The sequence below is a fragment of the Camellia sinensis genome, chromosome 13, assembly GCF_055761805.1.
Source record: "Camellia sinensis isolate YWXY chromosome 13, ASM5576180v1, whole genome shotgun sequence".
Taxonomy (NCBI): Eukaryota; Viridiplantae; Streptophyta; class Magnoliopsida; order Ericales; family Theaceae; genus Camellia; species Camellia sinensis.
The window spans coordinates 61834886-61849570 of record NC_138973.1 but is presented as its reverse complement, the minus strand read 5'-3'; the positions used below and the strand labels follow the sequence as shown (position 1 = coordinate 61849570).

The following is a 14685-nucleotide window of genomic DNA, read 5'->3' as shown; positions in this document are numbered from 1 at the left end:
AATCCAACAATTTAAGTTTAAGAGCAAATCAAATTATTATTAAAACAATGCCTTTTTATTTTATTTTAATGAAAAAAAAAAAAAACAAAGAACTTAGCATTGAACCAAGGAAAAGAGAACAAAAAATGTGAAAGTAAAAGAAAGATGAAAGACTTCCAAGTCTCTCACAAAATGATACCTTTCATTTCTACATCTTTTGTTTGTTTATGGACAGACTTTCACTAAGAAATGGGGTAATCAAAATCAGGGGTAGTGTCTCTGTCATGTGTGTGTGTGTGTTTTTTTTTTTCAAACACTTCTTTTGTAAAATAAAGAAAAAAAAAATCGAAAATAGACGAGACACAGAAGGGATTGACAAACTCATGGGTTTCACATTTTATATCAGTTACACACAGGTAGGTGTTAGGGATTATAAAAAATAGAACCATATTTTCCAAAATAGAAAAAGAGAGATGATTTTTACAAATTATGACCTCCCAAATAATCAAGAAACAAAACATCCATAACTTAATTGACAACCCTTTTCTGTAGAAAAAAAAAAATATATATAAAATTAACAAACAAACGTGATGTTAATCAAAGTCTTAATAAATAGTTAGTAAGCATAGAAAAGATTATTTTCACTTTGATCTCTTAAATTATCACTAAGTTTTTCGGTTTCATTTCAAAATTGTCAAATTTATCTACTTAGTGTGTACAGTTATTTATTTTAGTTCATTTAGTCCAATTGAAAAAGATTGTATGAAACTTAATTTGATGGTTAAAAAGATTATTTCAAAATTTGAACAATTTAATTATATAACCAAGTATTTGTCAAATTAGACGAGAGGTTGTAGTTTGTTCAAAATAATAAAAAACATAATTTCTAAAATACTTTCATATGACATCAAATATGTGCATACTTTTAATATATTTGTAATAACATTCCAATGCACATTTTGGTCATTACCATTTTTCATTTTAACAGCAAAAAAATAATTTGTAATATATATATATGGAGGGAAAAGGGTAGAAAAGAAAAGAAAAGAAAAAAAGCAAAAGAAAGACCCCAACAAGGTGATGCCTTTCCTCCATCCAGCTCTCAAATTGCTGTTCCTTCATCAATAAAAGTACATCTATGCATTGCTGTTTGTAAATGGACTTCTTCATATCCTGCATTTGCTAGCAACAGGAGTGATCAAAATCAGAGCAGACTGTGTTGTTACTCATCTTCATCATGTCAGAGGTAGGTCTTCTTCATCAATTTAGAACATCATTAATTAATAAATCTGTGTTTTTTCTTCCACAATTCTTTCAGAGGTGCTTGGGTTACCTCATGATCGCATTGTTAATCCCTCCTTTTGGATTTCCCTTGATTTTCTGATTCTATATCTGCTTGTTGTGCTTGTATTTGAATTGGATTTCCCACTTTTTGTTTTGGGAATGTTCTTTATTTGTTTTTGGTTTTCTGTGATATAACTTTTCACTGTACAGTTTAATTTCTCTTTTAATCGTAATTTAAACTCAGAAATTACCCCTTCCAATCTTTCCACACATACAAAAATATTGTAAAATGGGCTTTCTTTGACTCACTTTGTATTTCTGTTATCTATCAAGTTGTGTTTTTCAAGACCTCATGATATAACCCTTGCCATAATTTTTTCATCTCTGTCTATATTTTGAGAACCCTTTATTTGACATTGATGTAGATGGAAGGAGGGAAATGGGAGGATTTGAATATGGATTGCTTGGTGAATGTGTTTGGGAGAGTTGGAATTGAATCACTGCTATTGGATGTTCCCTTCATGTGCAAGTCATGGTACAAAGCCACGCTCAGTCCTCTGTGCTGGCGCCTACTTGATTTTTCTAAAATCTCACTTGATTCATGGTCTTATGATGAATCCAGATCAAGATTGCTTGATAAATATCCATTATATGATAAATTGTCTGTCACTGCATTCATCAAGTTTGTAGTTAAGCGTAGTGCTAGATCTGCCACTTTTCTGTCGCTTCCAGATTGTTGCACAGAGGAAGCATTGCTTTATGTTGCAGATGAGTAAGTTCTACAAACTAACAAGTAACTACATTAAGTTGATTTTATTACATTAAAAAAATAAAAGAGCACAATTTTTGTTCTATGTTTTGATTTACTGACAATCTGCCACTATGGCTCTTTTTGTCTATATCCCAAACTCGAAAGGTAAAAACTCAGCAAATGAAATTGCATGAATTGGCTGAAGGGACAGCTAAAATGGGAGTAGGATCCTCTGTGGTGGTGGTTTAAGAGCCAAAAATAAGATCATTGAGTGGTTTAAAGGTGGTTTTACCTTGCAATTGTTTTTGGCTCTTAACCCATCATTGCAAGATTATTGCAAAGGTGGATTATCGCAGTGGATCCTAGTCCATTAAATGACTCTGATTTAAAATTACTTTCTAGTTTCATCGGAAGATGAGGGATTACTTTTTATTAGTTTTTTTTTGGTAATCTTTGCTCTGTTTTTTATTCACCAGGTGTTCTGACTTGAGGGCTTTGCTGCTGCCTCAGGATCTACCTGATGATCATATGTTACAGATACCAATATTTATCAGAAAGTGGAAAAATTTGGAGATTTTAAGGCTTGGAAGCACCTTTCAAATGCAAGAAGTCCTTGCCCAAATCAACATTCACTGCAAGAACTTTATTGGATTGGCTATCGCAAGAGCCCACGTTGAGCAAGATGAAGCATCAGCTATTGTCACCCTACTCCCAAACATAAAGCAATTGTTTCTAAGGCATGCTTACATGGAAAAGGAGAACCTAGTGATGATTTTGCAGGGCTGCAAAGAACTTGAGTATTTTGATGTTAGGCACTGCATAGGTTTCGACGAGGGTGATGATGAGATATTAAAGCTTGCTTCTCACATCCGAACATTCAAGGATGAGGGCTCGATGTTGTATGATTATGATGATGACTACTGCCCTACGTATCGTGTAGACGGCTTCCATGATGGAGACTTCTCTGACTAAAGTGTATTGTATAATGTGTTTGCTTGGGATTGTCAACTTAGACTCAGTTTTAGAAACTCTCCGTTGGGTTGTCTGTAATGGATTGTTATGGAATGGATGAAATATCAAGGCACTAGCTTGTGCCGCTCTTGAACTCCTTGATATTACTTTTGGCTTTTGTTTTCTACTGCTTCTTTTAACAGCTAACAAATACTTTGCTGATTTGCTTGTCAAACAACCTGAAATAAATTGGTACTCACTTGTCTAATGCTGCGGCTGGGGTGGTTTGTGCAAAGCTTATATCAATTTTCTTAATGGATTCAAATTGTTTCCCACTTTGAAAGCTCAACGAAAGAAGAATTCATCCATATCTGGTGCACGCCCCTATGCCTTCTTGACTTGAAGGGGCGATGTCAGGCATGACTTTTTTAAGTAGCTGCTAGGGATGATGAAATTGCAATTAATTTGGCTTAGAAATTTTGACAATTGAAATTTGTAGTATATCCCCAAATTTTTTCCACTTATTAGATGAGCATTGTATATCTTTTTCATAGGTTGAGAGATTGTTTTTATTTATTTTTTTGGGGGATATAATTTCCATTATAATGGTTTTTAGTAGCTTTTATCAAAATTAGTTTAATTGGCACCAAATTCAAGCGCATGAATTAAACTCATATTCAAATCTTCTTGAATTCTGGTATTGTTGACGGATAAAGAGGTAAATAATTATTTTTTGGGACTTACGTGTAGGTCCTAATAAATGGACTTATTGTTGAACAAGTCCTGCGATAATTAATGATATTTTTCATTAAACACTATTAAAAAATGTCACTAATTATTAATTTTCAACGATAGTTTGAAAATTGACACAAAAAATGTCACTAATTATAAGTTTTAGTGATAGTTTAAAAAAATCGTCACAAAAAAATCACTAATTTTTAATTTTCAATGACATTTTCAAAATTTCGTCACAGAAAAATGTCATTAATTGTAAGTTTTAATGACATTTTATAAAAATCATAACAAAAAAAGTTACTAATTATCAATTTTTAACGACATATGCAAAAAATGTCACAAAAAATTATTTTTAGCGATGATTTTACTATGACTTATTTTCAATTGGACTTGATGAAAATTAAATCTAACTATTAGGATTTATTAGGGATGGCAATGGGGGTTAATGGGGTGGATATTAATTCCCCATCTCCATTACCCTATAACAAATTCAAAAATGCTAGAGGCTCCAAAAATTCTACCAAAAGTTTTACCAAATGTCTCCACACAATGTGGGTCCCACGTGGGTCCCACACCCATGTGAGACATTTGGTAAAACTTTTGGTAGAATATTTGGGGTCTCTAGCATTACTCTAATAAATTTTCCCCATTCCCCATTCCCCATTTCCCATGGGTACCACCCTCCCCATTTCTTAATGGGTTTGGATTTTCCCCAACCCACTTTAATCCTCATTTTTATTTTATTTTTATTTTTTATATTTAATGTTAACAGCCACTCTTTTTTTTTTTTTTTTTATTTTTTCTTTTTTTAAGATTCACAACAAAAGCTAATTATACCTTCAATCTTTTTTTTTAATATATTTAATTTTAACAAATTTTCTTTTTTCTTTTTATTTTTTTTATCAAGGTTTTAGCTAAATATACCTTCAATCTTTTTTCTTTCTTTTTTAATATATTTAATGTTAACAACTTATTATTTTTATTTTTATTTTTAGGGTTCACAACAAAAGCTAAATATACATTCAATCTTATTTTATTTTATTTGGTTCAACAACAAAATCAAATACACATTAATTAATTAACTAAAAAGTTTGTTTTATAATAATCAAATATATAATTTTGAGACAATCAAATAGGTTTTAGTAATAGAAAAAAACAAATGTGGAAGAACGTGGAAGATTAAAAAAAAAATTACAACCATTTCTCTCTCTCTCACTCTCACTCTCACTCTCTCCCCTACATGTTATAAGAACCTGTTTCCAATGTTATAAGAGTCTGTTTGAAGAAATAAAATGTGAACAAACCTGTCTGAAAAAAGTGTTATAAGACCCATATTAAATTGCATCAGGGCATAAACTAGGAATTGTTTGTTGATCTCTTAGCCACAGACATTTTAGACATTAAACCATCTTTCTCTTTGCAAATTTGAACCATTTATTTTAATTTATCCAAAATCTAATTATACCTTTTAACAAATCTAAACCACTCATTTTAAGATATCTATGCCTTACCACACCCAATCCATCCTCCATCTTCTTCCTTTAGTCCCCCACGAATTTTATTGGTTGTTACTTTTAAAAAATAAAAAATATTTTTTCAATTAAATTTTTACTAATTTCACAACACCATCACCACTATTCTCACATTCGCTATCACACTACCATCACCATAGCCACTATCATCATCACTGCCGCCATCACCCCACCACTATGTCACAATCTCTACTTTCACTTTCGTTCCACCACCACCACCACCACCACCAAATATAAAAAAATATATTTTTAATTTTTTTTATGAAAAATATTTTTCATTAAAAAATATTTTCTATCTAAATAAATGAAGCATAACATTGGGAAACAAGTTGATTTCAGTTAAATCTGTTCATAACTAAGAAAAATTCTTTTATTTTTAAAAAAATTATTTAGTAAAACTTTGTATTCCCTTTTTGTTTTTCCAGCAAATAAATCTTTGTACCCATGCTTTCTAACCAATCACGACTCATGCTTGTTTCGATTCTCTACAATTTTCTTATTTTCAAATACATTCATATATATATATATATATATGTTGTATAAATTGTGTGATAACATAAAACAAATAGATTCATACTCATTAATTGAAATTTCAGAACAAGCAAACCATTCTGAAAATTACAAAACAAAATAAAATAACATAGAAAAGCAAATCGAAACCTGCACTAGATAGTGTCCTTAATTTTTTTAAATAAATTTAAAAAATTCTAGATATGTCTAAAATTTGACAAGAATAATGTGACAATGTTAAATAATCTGTATTTGATTTTATTGTTGAGCCAAATAAAATAAAATAAGATTGAATGTATATTTAGGTTTGGTTGTGAATCCCTAAAAAAAAAAAAGAAAAAAAAAGTTGTGAACCTTAAAAAAATTAAAAAAAAACCAAAAGAAAAAATTGAATGTATATTTAGCTTTGGTTGTGAATATTAAAAATTAAAAAAAAATAGATGTAAACCTTAAAAATAAAAAAAAATAATAAAAAAAAAGATTGGATGTATATTTTAGCTTTGATTGTGGATCTTAAAAAAAAAAAAAAGAAGAAGTTGGTTGTAAACCTGAATAAATAAATAAATAAATAAATAAAAGATTGAATGTATATTTAGTTTTGGTTGTGAATCCTTAAAAAAAAAAAAAAAAAAAAAACATATGGGGAAATTAGTGGGTACCCATCCCCAACCCGTCCCCTGTGGATATTTAAAGAATATCACTTACCCTACCCAATGGATAAGAAAAAAAGGAAAAAATCTATGTATTTGGGTTGGGTCTCCATGGATACCCACATGATAGGTTATCCATTGCCATCCCTAAGATTTATTGTTAGTTTATCCTTATTTTCTAGACTTTTCAACTTTCAAATAATACTCTTCATTTTCCATTTCCATTTCCACCTTCTATAGACGTGTATCTTGTATGTATATATATATATGTACATACATTTGTTTCAGTAGAGTGATCAAAATCAGAGAGAAGAAGGCTCTGTCTCTCCTTTTGGAATTAATGCTGTAACAAGCTTTGTCTTTCCATTCTACATCAATTGCATGATTTCAGAGTTTACAAAAACTTGCTTCAAATGTTGCGTTGCTTTTTTTTACTCAATAAATGAATGTATCTATATCTGTTCATGTGATTCTTGGTATAATCTCAATATATGAATCTTTATCTTCTGCATGAATGCATGATTTCAGAGTTTAAACAAACTTTCATTTTCTCAACTCTTTGCTGCTTTTTTTTTTTTTTTGAATACCTAGCATTTTCTAGTAACATGAGACAAATTTTTAGTTGAAACCTTCACTGGCTACATGGAATCTTTAAAAAAAAAAATTCTTAAAAAAAAAAGTGTACTTAAATAAGAACAACATAATTATAACTTTCATAGAGTTGCAAGAAGTTGTGTTCGGTGCAAGTGAAAGTTTTGGCATGGGAAACAACTTTCACTTGTTTTGATTTGTACATCCATAATAATACAACTGTTTTGAGTTATTTTCACTAAGTGCAATTTTCTCTTCTTTTTATTTATCATTTATGCTTACCCTTCATCTTCAATTTGTGCAGATGGAAGGAGAAAAATGGAAGGAATTGAATATGGATTGCTTGGTGAATGTGTTAGGTAGAGTGGGAATAGAATCACTGCTAATTGATGTTCCGTTTGTGTGCAAGTCATGGTACAAAGCCACAAAGAGTCCTCTTTGCTGGAGACAACTTGATTTTCTTGAAATCTCACTTGATGATTGCACTTCTTTATTTTTCTTGGCAAGATTAATCGATGACTATCAAGTAAAGGGAAAATTCTCTTTCACAGCAATCGTCAAGACTTTAGTTAAGCGTAGCGCTACATCTGCTGTGTATGTATCGCTTCCCGGCTCTGGCCTCTGTGATGAAGAAGTACTGTTTTACATTGCTAATCAGTGAGTTCTTCATGCCCAATGTTGAAGAAAAAGTTCAAAGAAAAAATGTCACATTTTTTTCCAAACACAAAACACATTTTATGGATTTCACAACCTCTTTTTTTTTTTTTTTTTTTTTTTTTTTTCAATTTGAAAAAATAATTATTATTTTTAATGTACTTTTTACCCAATTCCAAAACAAACAAATATACCAGGCACTAGTTAGCATTTGACAAAAAAATGCATATTTTTATTTCCTACTTTACAAATTGGCTTTAGGTTGCTGAGTTTTGTGAAAATAGAAGTGATGGAGAGTGCAAGTAAGGAAAAAAAAATGTTACTGCATTTTTTTAGCATGAAAGTAGGGGAAAATACAAGAAGATTAATTTTTTTGTGCAATCCACTTTAGCAAGTAACTTACTTTCAATTTCTTGTAAATTTTTTTTTTTATTTTTATTTTTTTTTACAAATATATATTTTGGTAAAAGTAGTCGACTACTAAAAATTTCACATAAATTTCATCTTAAAAAAAATTGTATTAAAAAATAAATTTTCTTTCCTTTTCTTTTTTTTTATAAATATTTTTAACTTCACATCATATTTTTCACTGTAATCAAACCAACCCTTTTGGTTTAATTTTCTCTGTTGTTTTATATTAAGGTGTTTGATTACTTTGTATTAGTGGTTGGTAACCCTTGCTATCTTTTTTGACTCACCAGGTGTCCTAACTTAATAGTATTAGAGCTACCAGCTGATATAGATCATGATGTTGTGTCCAAGGTCCCAAAACTCATGAGCAATTGGAAATGTTTGGAGTTTTTAAGGTGTGGAACCGCCTTTAAAATGGAAGAAATTCTTGCCCAAATTAGCATTCACTGCAAAAATTTTGCTGGTTTCTCTGCTTTTCATGCTGATATTAAGAAAGATGAAGCCACATCTATTGTCACCTCAGTTCCAAACATAAAGTATTTGGGGTTAAGGTATTCAAACATTGATCGAGAGAGTCTATTGATGATTTTGAAGGGCTGCAAAAAACTTGTGTATTTTGATGTAAGGAACTGCAAAGGTTTCGACCTTGGAGATGATGAGATTTTGAAGCTTGCTTCTCATATCAAAACATTCAAGGATGAGGGGTTGCATTTGTCAACATAACATCATCAATGCTATCGTGGCATTATTTTGAATGTGATTTCTATATATAATTTGTGTTTTTTTTTCCCTTTCTATATACATTGATGACAGTCATGCAACTCCTGGACTGAGGGTGTGTTTGTTTGATGGACTAATGTGGCTTTAATTTTACCACAATTAGTTGTTCCCAGTTTTCTTTTTAAGGATTTTGTTAACAAGTGTCTTAATGGCACTAGTTAACAGACCCCATGAACAATAGCAAGGTAGCCATGACGGTAACCAAATCAGTGCCAATGCACACCCGCATGATTTGATAAAATTGGGCATGGTTGTTAGTAGTACAGTTTAGAGGGAGAGTGCAGAATTAAAACAAAAAAAATTAAAGGGAGAGAAACTGTTATATTTATAGAAAATACTATTCATACCAAAAATTCATACAAAAAGTGATTTGGCATTAACATGTGTGAGTAGAGTTGGCACAAGTATCACTATACCGAAGTGTAATATTGTCAAAATACATATAACTTGCATGCCAGCATAAAGTTGCTGCATGGCATTAGCGGTAGCCTACTGAGAAAATGAAAAATAGAAGTAGAAATTTTGAACTTTTGGTAATTAATTTTAAAAAAAGAAAAAAAGAAATTGGGATGTCATTTGGAGAACAGAATGTAAAGACTAAAACAGCTAATAAAGGATTCGGATAAAAAAAAAATCTTAAAAGCTATTATGCAAAGATTTGCATTAACCAACAAAAGTTCAAATAAATATTAACATAAAGTAGTAATAATGAGACACAATAAACCAATGTATAACACATGACATTACAAAAAAAAAAAAAATAGTCATTATGAAAAACCTTTAGACATTACTTTGAAACTGAGAGCTAACAGGCGGATCTGGTCCCTGATTTTGATAAGTCTGTAAGGCCATGTTTGATTCACAACACTAATAGTGAGGTATTAATAATCCTATCAAATTAGTGTGGTATTAGCTATCCCACCCCTACCCCATTACTAATAATCCTACAAATTTGTTGGATTAATTATCCATTGGATTAATAATCCTAAACCAAAATGTCAAAACAAACATAAGATGATTGGGCCCACGGATTAATAATCCCAATCCCATGCTTTAATCCTTCCAATCAAACATGCCCTAAAAGTAAATGTGTATATATATAATATGAACTGGGCTCTTCTTCCAGTTGAAAAGTCAAAGATATTTCGTTGGTTGAATGTTTTTTCTTGCTAGAAACAAAAACTCAGGGACTTGGGCATCTCTATTAGAAAACGTTTCAAATTCTGAGAATCAATTTAACTGATGAGCTTGAATTTTGTGCATATAATAAAGTTCTCAACCCATTTTAGAGTTATTTTCGTGGAACAAAAGGGGTGTTAATCTTTGGAATTCAAAAAAAAAAAAAAAGAAAAAAAAAAGAAAGAAAAGAAACCAAAGAATCCACCATTTTAGAGTTAGTTTATCTCTGTCTTTCTCTCTCATACACAGACCCATCAACCAATCAACGATATATCTTCCAGACTTTTCAACTGGCAGAAGATATATATAGTTTCACACACATGCGCGCGCACACACACACACATATATAACACATACACATTTGATTCAATAGAGTGAGTAACCCAAAATCAGATGCCAGAAGAGTCGGTGTATCTTTCCTTTTACAAGTAATACTTTTGAAAGGTTCTCTCTTTACTTGCATTTTGCATTCTACATAATTTCCAAGTGTTCAAACTTTATTCTATTGCTTCTAATTGTGTTGATTAATTTAATACTCTGCCAGTGAGCCTTTACAATCTGTTCTTAAAACATTTGTATCTGTTTTTTTTTTTTTCTTTTTTCCTTCATTTTTTCTCTTTATTTATTGGGAATGTATAACATATAGTATTTTTTTTTTTTTGGGTTTGTGGGTGTAGATGGGACGAAGAAAATGGGAGGAATTAAATATGAATTGCTTGGTGAATGTGCTTGGGAGAGTTGGAATTGAATCACTACTTTTAGACATTCCTTTGTGTCAAGTCATGGTTCAAAGCCACACTTAGTTCTCTTTGCTGGCGACGACTTAATTTTTCTCAAGTCTCAACTACACGATTAATGTATAAATATGAAGTATAGTTTTGCGCCATCTCTATGATGAAGTTCGTCGTCGATCATAGTGATAGATGTGCCACATATCTTTCACTTCCCAACCGTAGTCTTACAGATGAAGCACTAATTTATGTTGCAGATAGGTAAGTTTTGTGAATTACATTAATGGTGATGATAAAATCTTAAGCAATCTTGTTTTATCAGGTGAAGGAATTAATTAATTTATAACTTTTTGTTAGGTGTCCTAATTTGAGGACTTTTGTGCTGTCTACCTTGTTACAATAATGTATAGAGAAAGAGGGAGAGAATAAAATGTATATATGAATGTTATATTGATATATTCGGTATATTGATGTTGTATTGAATGTTCAGTTGAGCTCACTCCTTTATAGAGGAGAGGGAGAACAAAAGGAACCTTACAAACCGAAAGAACTGAAAGCAGAAGCACAAACCAAACAACATTATTAAAGGTACATTATTAAAGGTTTGACAGCTAATATATATACTTACTAACAGCCCCCTTCAAACTCAAGGAGGATAGGCACAAACCAACTTGAGTTTGGAAAGAGTAACAAAACAGGAAAATAAACTAATACATAAAATAAAATAGGATAAGAGACACTGTATGGTTGTGTCAGACCATTGGTGAAGACACTGTATGGTCGTGTCAAACCGTTGTAGCAGCTAACTGGAATCAATGTCGGGACAATTTATGAAGTCATGCCGGACCAATGTAGAAGCTAACCGGAATCAATGTCGGGACAGTTTATGGGGTCATGCCGGACCGTTGTAGAAGCTAACCGAAATCAATGTCGGGACAGTTTACGGGGTCATGTCGGACCGTTGTAGAGGACACTGTGTGGTCGTATCAGACCGTGGTAGAAACTTTGGTGGTGCACCAAGGGGGCGACTTAGGGAGTGCGCCATGGGGTGGCTTGGGTGGTTCGCATGGTGTGTAACCATGCTCACCATGATAAATGTAGAATACCCCTCCTCAAACTCAACTAGGTTTGAAGATAGAAACCTATTGGAGGTTGAAACAAAAGGATTGATAAAGTGGAGCGGAGCGACTCAACACAGAGTGGAGATGTTAAATAAAATGGTAGAAATGTTGGCTTTTTTTTTTTTTTTTTTTGGTGGAATAAAAAAAATAATAATAAGATAATGGAAAAAGGGATGATGCTCACCAACTGAGATGGATAATAATGAAATATTGATGGAAAAAGAAAGATAGAAAAAATAAAATAAAATAAAAGGAAGGTAGCGGGAACAGGAATTTGGAAAAGTTCACCAACGGAGTGTTCAAATAAGAAAATCTCGAGAGAGAAAAAGGATGATTGATTTTTTTTTAATGAAAAAAGAAAGATAAAATAAAATAAATAAAGTTGGAGGTAGTGGGATCAGACTGCGGGTTCCTGAAGCTGTGGGTTGAAAATAATAATGATGTGGGGGTGAAAAAGGTTGATAAATGGGGTCAAAGAGCACATGGATTATGGATTCTGAGTTTGTGCATGACAATAATAATAATAAAATGAATGAGTGGAGAGAGAGTTTTATGTTTAAATAAAAGAAGAGTGGGTGGATAATATTAAAATAAAAAGAAACGAAAAGAGGGGGACAAAAGTTGGTGTCTGGGTGTGATTTGCGAGAAGATGCTGCCTGTTGCCTTTGAGAGAGAGAGCTTCATTGATATTACCGTAGACCAGAGATGAGAGACATGTTCAGAATGTGAATAAGGTTGAAACTGCTGTCCGAATTACCCATATCTCCACTGGCGTTACTCTTCGCTGCACAGAAGAGAGATCCCAACTAGCGAACAAGATCAAGGCTCTAAGCCGGTTGAAAGCAAAACTGTTGGTGATAGCAGAGAGAGGTCTGGGTTTGGACGGCCAAGGTGAGTATCTGAGTAATACGTCCCCTCAGATCTGGACGGAATGCTCCATTATGATGTTCTTTGATAATGTTCAGAGTGCTCACACCTCACAATGGCCGAAGAGAAGCACCACCACCAACTATGGTGTGGCGTTGAAGAAGTGACCACATATGGTGAGACCACCAACACCTATGGAAGCGGTGGTGGAGGGAGTAAGTATAGTGAGAGTACTGGTGTTTATGGAACTACAGCACCTCGTTTTTTTGAGGAAACCCTTGATTATGAGAAAAAGGTTAAGCAACACAATCACCGTGAGCAGCGTGGTGAGCTTGGTGCTGTTGTTGCTGGCACATTTGCCTTGTATAAGAAGCTTCAGTCAAAGAAAGACCTAGAGCATGCCCACAAGCATAAGATAGAGGAAGAGATAGCAGCTGAGGCTGCAGTTGGATTTGGTGGGTATGCATTCCGTGAGCATTATGAAAAGAAAAATGCCAAAGAAGAAGAGTTTCTGGTATGTGTTGAAAACTCCAGTGGGCAGCAAAGGCAAGGTTGCCGGCCGGCTGCCCGCCGGAGAGAAAAAATATAGGTCTAAATCTTATGCCTCTGATACCATGTTACAATAATGTATAGAGAAAGAGGGAGAGAATAAAATGTGTATATGAATGTTATATTGATATATTCGGTATATTGATGTTGTATTGAATGTTCAGTTGAGCTCACTCCTTTATAGAGGAGAGGGAGAACAAAAGGAACCTTACAAACCGAAAGAACCGAAAGCAGAAGCACAAACCAAACAACATTATTAAAGGTACATTTTTAAAGGTTTGACAGCTAATATATATACTTACTAACATGACTTATGAACATATATTGAAGATCCCAAATCTTATTAACAAGTGGAAAAGTTTAGAGTACTTAACACTTTGTGCAAGTTGCTTTCAATTGCAAGAAATCATTTACCAAATCAGCATTCACTGCAACAACTTTGTTGGATTGGGTGTTCCAAATGCCTATATAGGGAAATCTGATGCTTCAGCTATTGCCACCTTGCTCCCTAACATAAAGGAATTGGATCTAAGATGTGCAAATATTGAAAAGGAGTCCCTAGTGATGATATTGAAGGGCTGTAAAGAACTTGAGTGTGTTGATGTTAGTGATTGTGAAGGTTTTGATAAGGGTGACATTGATATATTAAAGCTCGCTTCTCATATCCGCACTTTCAAGCCTGAGGGTTCGATGTTGTTTGACTCTGATGATGATAAGGAGGGGGACAATGACGGCTTTGATCTTGATTTGATGTTCTATTGTGGCTATAGGTCTTGCTAAAATGTTCATTGTCTTTGCTTGAAATTCTCTACTAGTCCTGTTTTAAAGCTCTGTTATTTTGCTTTCGGCATTAGTTTGGAGGCTTTTGCTTTTACTGCTTTTTAACCTTTTGTTTTGTACTAACTTGCTTTGCTTTTATCCTTTTGCTTAGTTTAGAGGCTTTTTCTTTCAAGCAATTTTCTTTTGTTTTTGCTCTTCGGATTCCAAGTTATTCTCCAACAATTTGACTTAGCGGTGAATAATATTTAACTTTGCTTCATTCCTCTTTTAAATTACTGAATTGTTTATGAACTGCACAATTTCGGTAATTCAATAGCTACTTGTTTTTCTTTAAAAAAAATGTTAGGTTGAACTTATATTACTGTGACGAAAGTATCACACTCATATTTATATCCTTGGATCGTGCTAGTAGTAAGCATTGCTATAGCTACTTGTTATAATGCAAAAAATTCCAAAATAGCTATATTTTAATGGTCTTTTACATATTTTAAAAGAGTATGGGATTTTAAATATTTTACTAAAGGTTTTACCAAATACTTGTGGGATTCAATTGGACATGAGATCTACACCCCTGTGAATAATTTGATAAAACATTTAGAACCTATGATTTTTTATGCGAACTATACTTTA

The 14685-nt window shown here is 32.6% G+C and overlaps 3 protein-coding genes across 3 annotated transcripts; all 3 read left to right on the top strand.

The window, feature by feature from the left end:
• The first annotated feature begins 1015 nt into the window (after window positions 1–1015).
• LOC114304873 (F-box/LRR-repeat protein At3g48880) lies at window positions 1016–3131 on the top strand. The gene is made up of 3 exons (XM_028250019.2): window positions 1016–1225; window positions 1689–2035; window positions 2491–3131. The coding sequence occupies exons 1-3, from the start codon at window positions 1217–1219 to the stop codon at window positions 2984–2986; spliced, it is 852 nt and encodes a 283-aa protein (XP_028105820.2). The 5' UTR covers window positions 1016–1216; the 3' UTR covers window positions 2987–3131.
• Window positions 3132–7287: 4156 nt separating this feature from the next.
• On the top strand, window positions 7288–8771 carry LOC114304871 (F-box/LRR-repeat protein At3g48880-like). The gene is made up of 2 exons (XM_028250017.2): window positions 7288–7640; window positions 8339–8771. The coding sequence occupies exons 1-2, from the start codon at window positions 7288–7290 to the stop codon at window positions 8769–8771; spliced, it is 786 nt and encodes a 261-aa protein (XP_028105818.2).
• Window positions 8772–11996: 3225 nt separating this feature from the next.
• LOC145805837 (uncharacterized) lies at window positions 11997–13422 on the top strand. The gene has a single exon (XM_082901049.1). It carries the CDS (start codon window positions 12842–12844, stop codon window positions 13313–13315), a length of 474 nt encoding a protein of 157 aa, XP_082757175.1. The 5' UTR covers window positions 11997–12841; the 3' UTR covers window positions 13316–13422.
• The last annotated feature ends 1263 nt before the right edge of the window (window positions 13423–14685 follow it).

Excerpts from the sequence above, each read along its gene's own strand:
- LOC114304873 (XM_028250019.2), top strand. Across the intron at positions 2,036-2,490 it reads TTGCTTTATGTTGCAGATGA|GTGTTCTGACTTGAGGGCTT; the intron begins GTAAGTTCTACA and ends TTTATTCACCAG.
- LOC114304871 (XM_028250017.2), top strand. The coding sequence starts at position 7,288 with ATGGAAGGAGAAAAATGGAAGGAATTGAATATGGATTGCTTGGTGAAT. Across the intron at positions 7,641-8,338 it reads CTGTTTTACATTGCTAATCA|GTGTCCTAACTTAATAGTAT; the intron begins GTGAGTTCTTCA and ends TTGACTCACCAG.
- LOC145805837 (XM_082901049.1), top strand. The coding sequence starts at position 12,842 with ATGGCCGAAGAGAAGCACCACCACCAACTATGGTGTGGCGTTGAAGAA.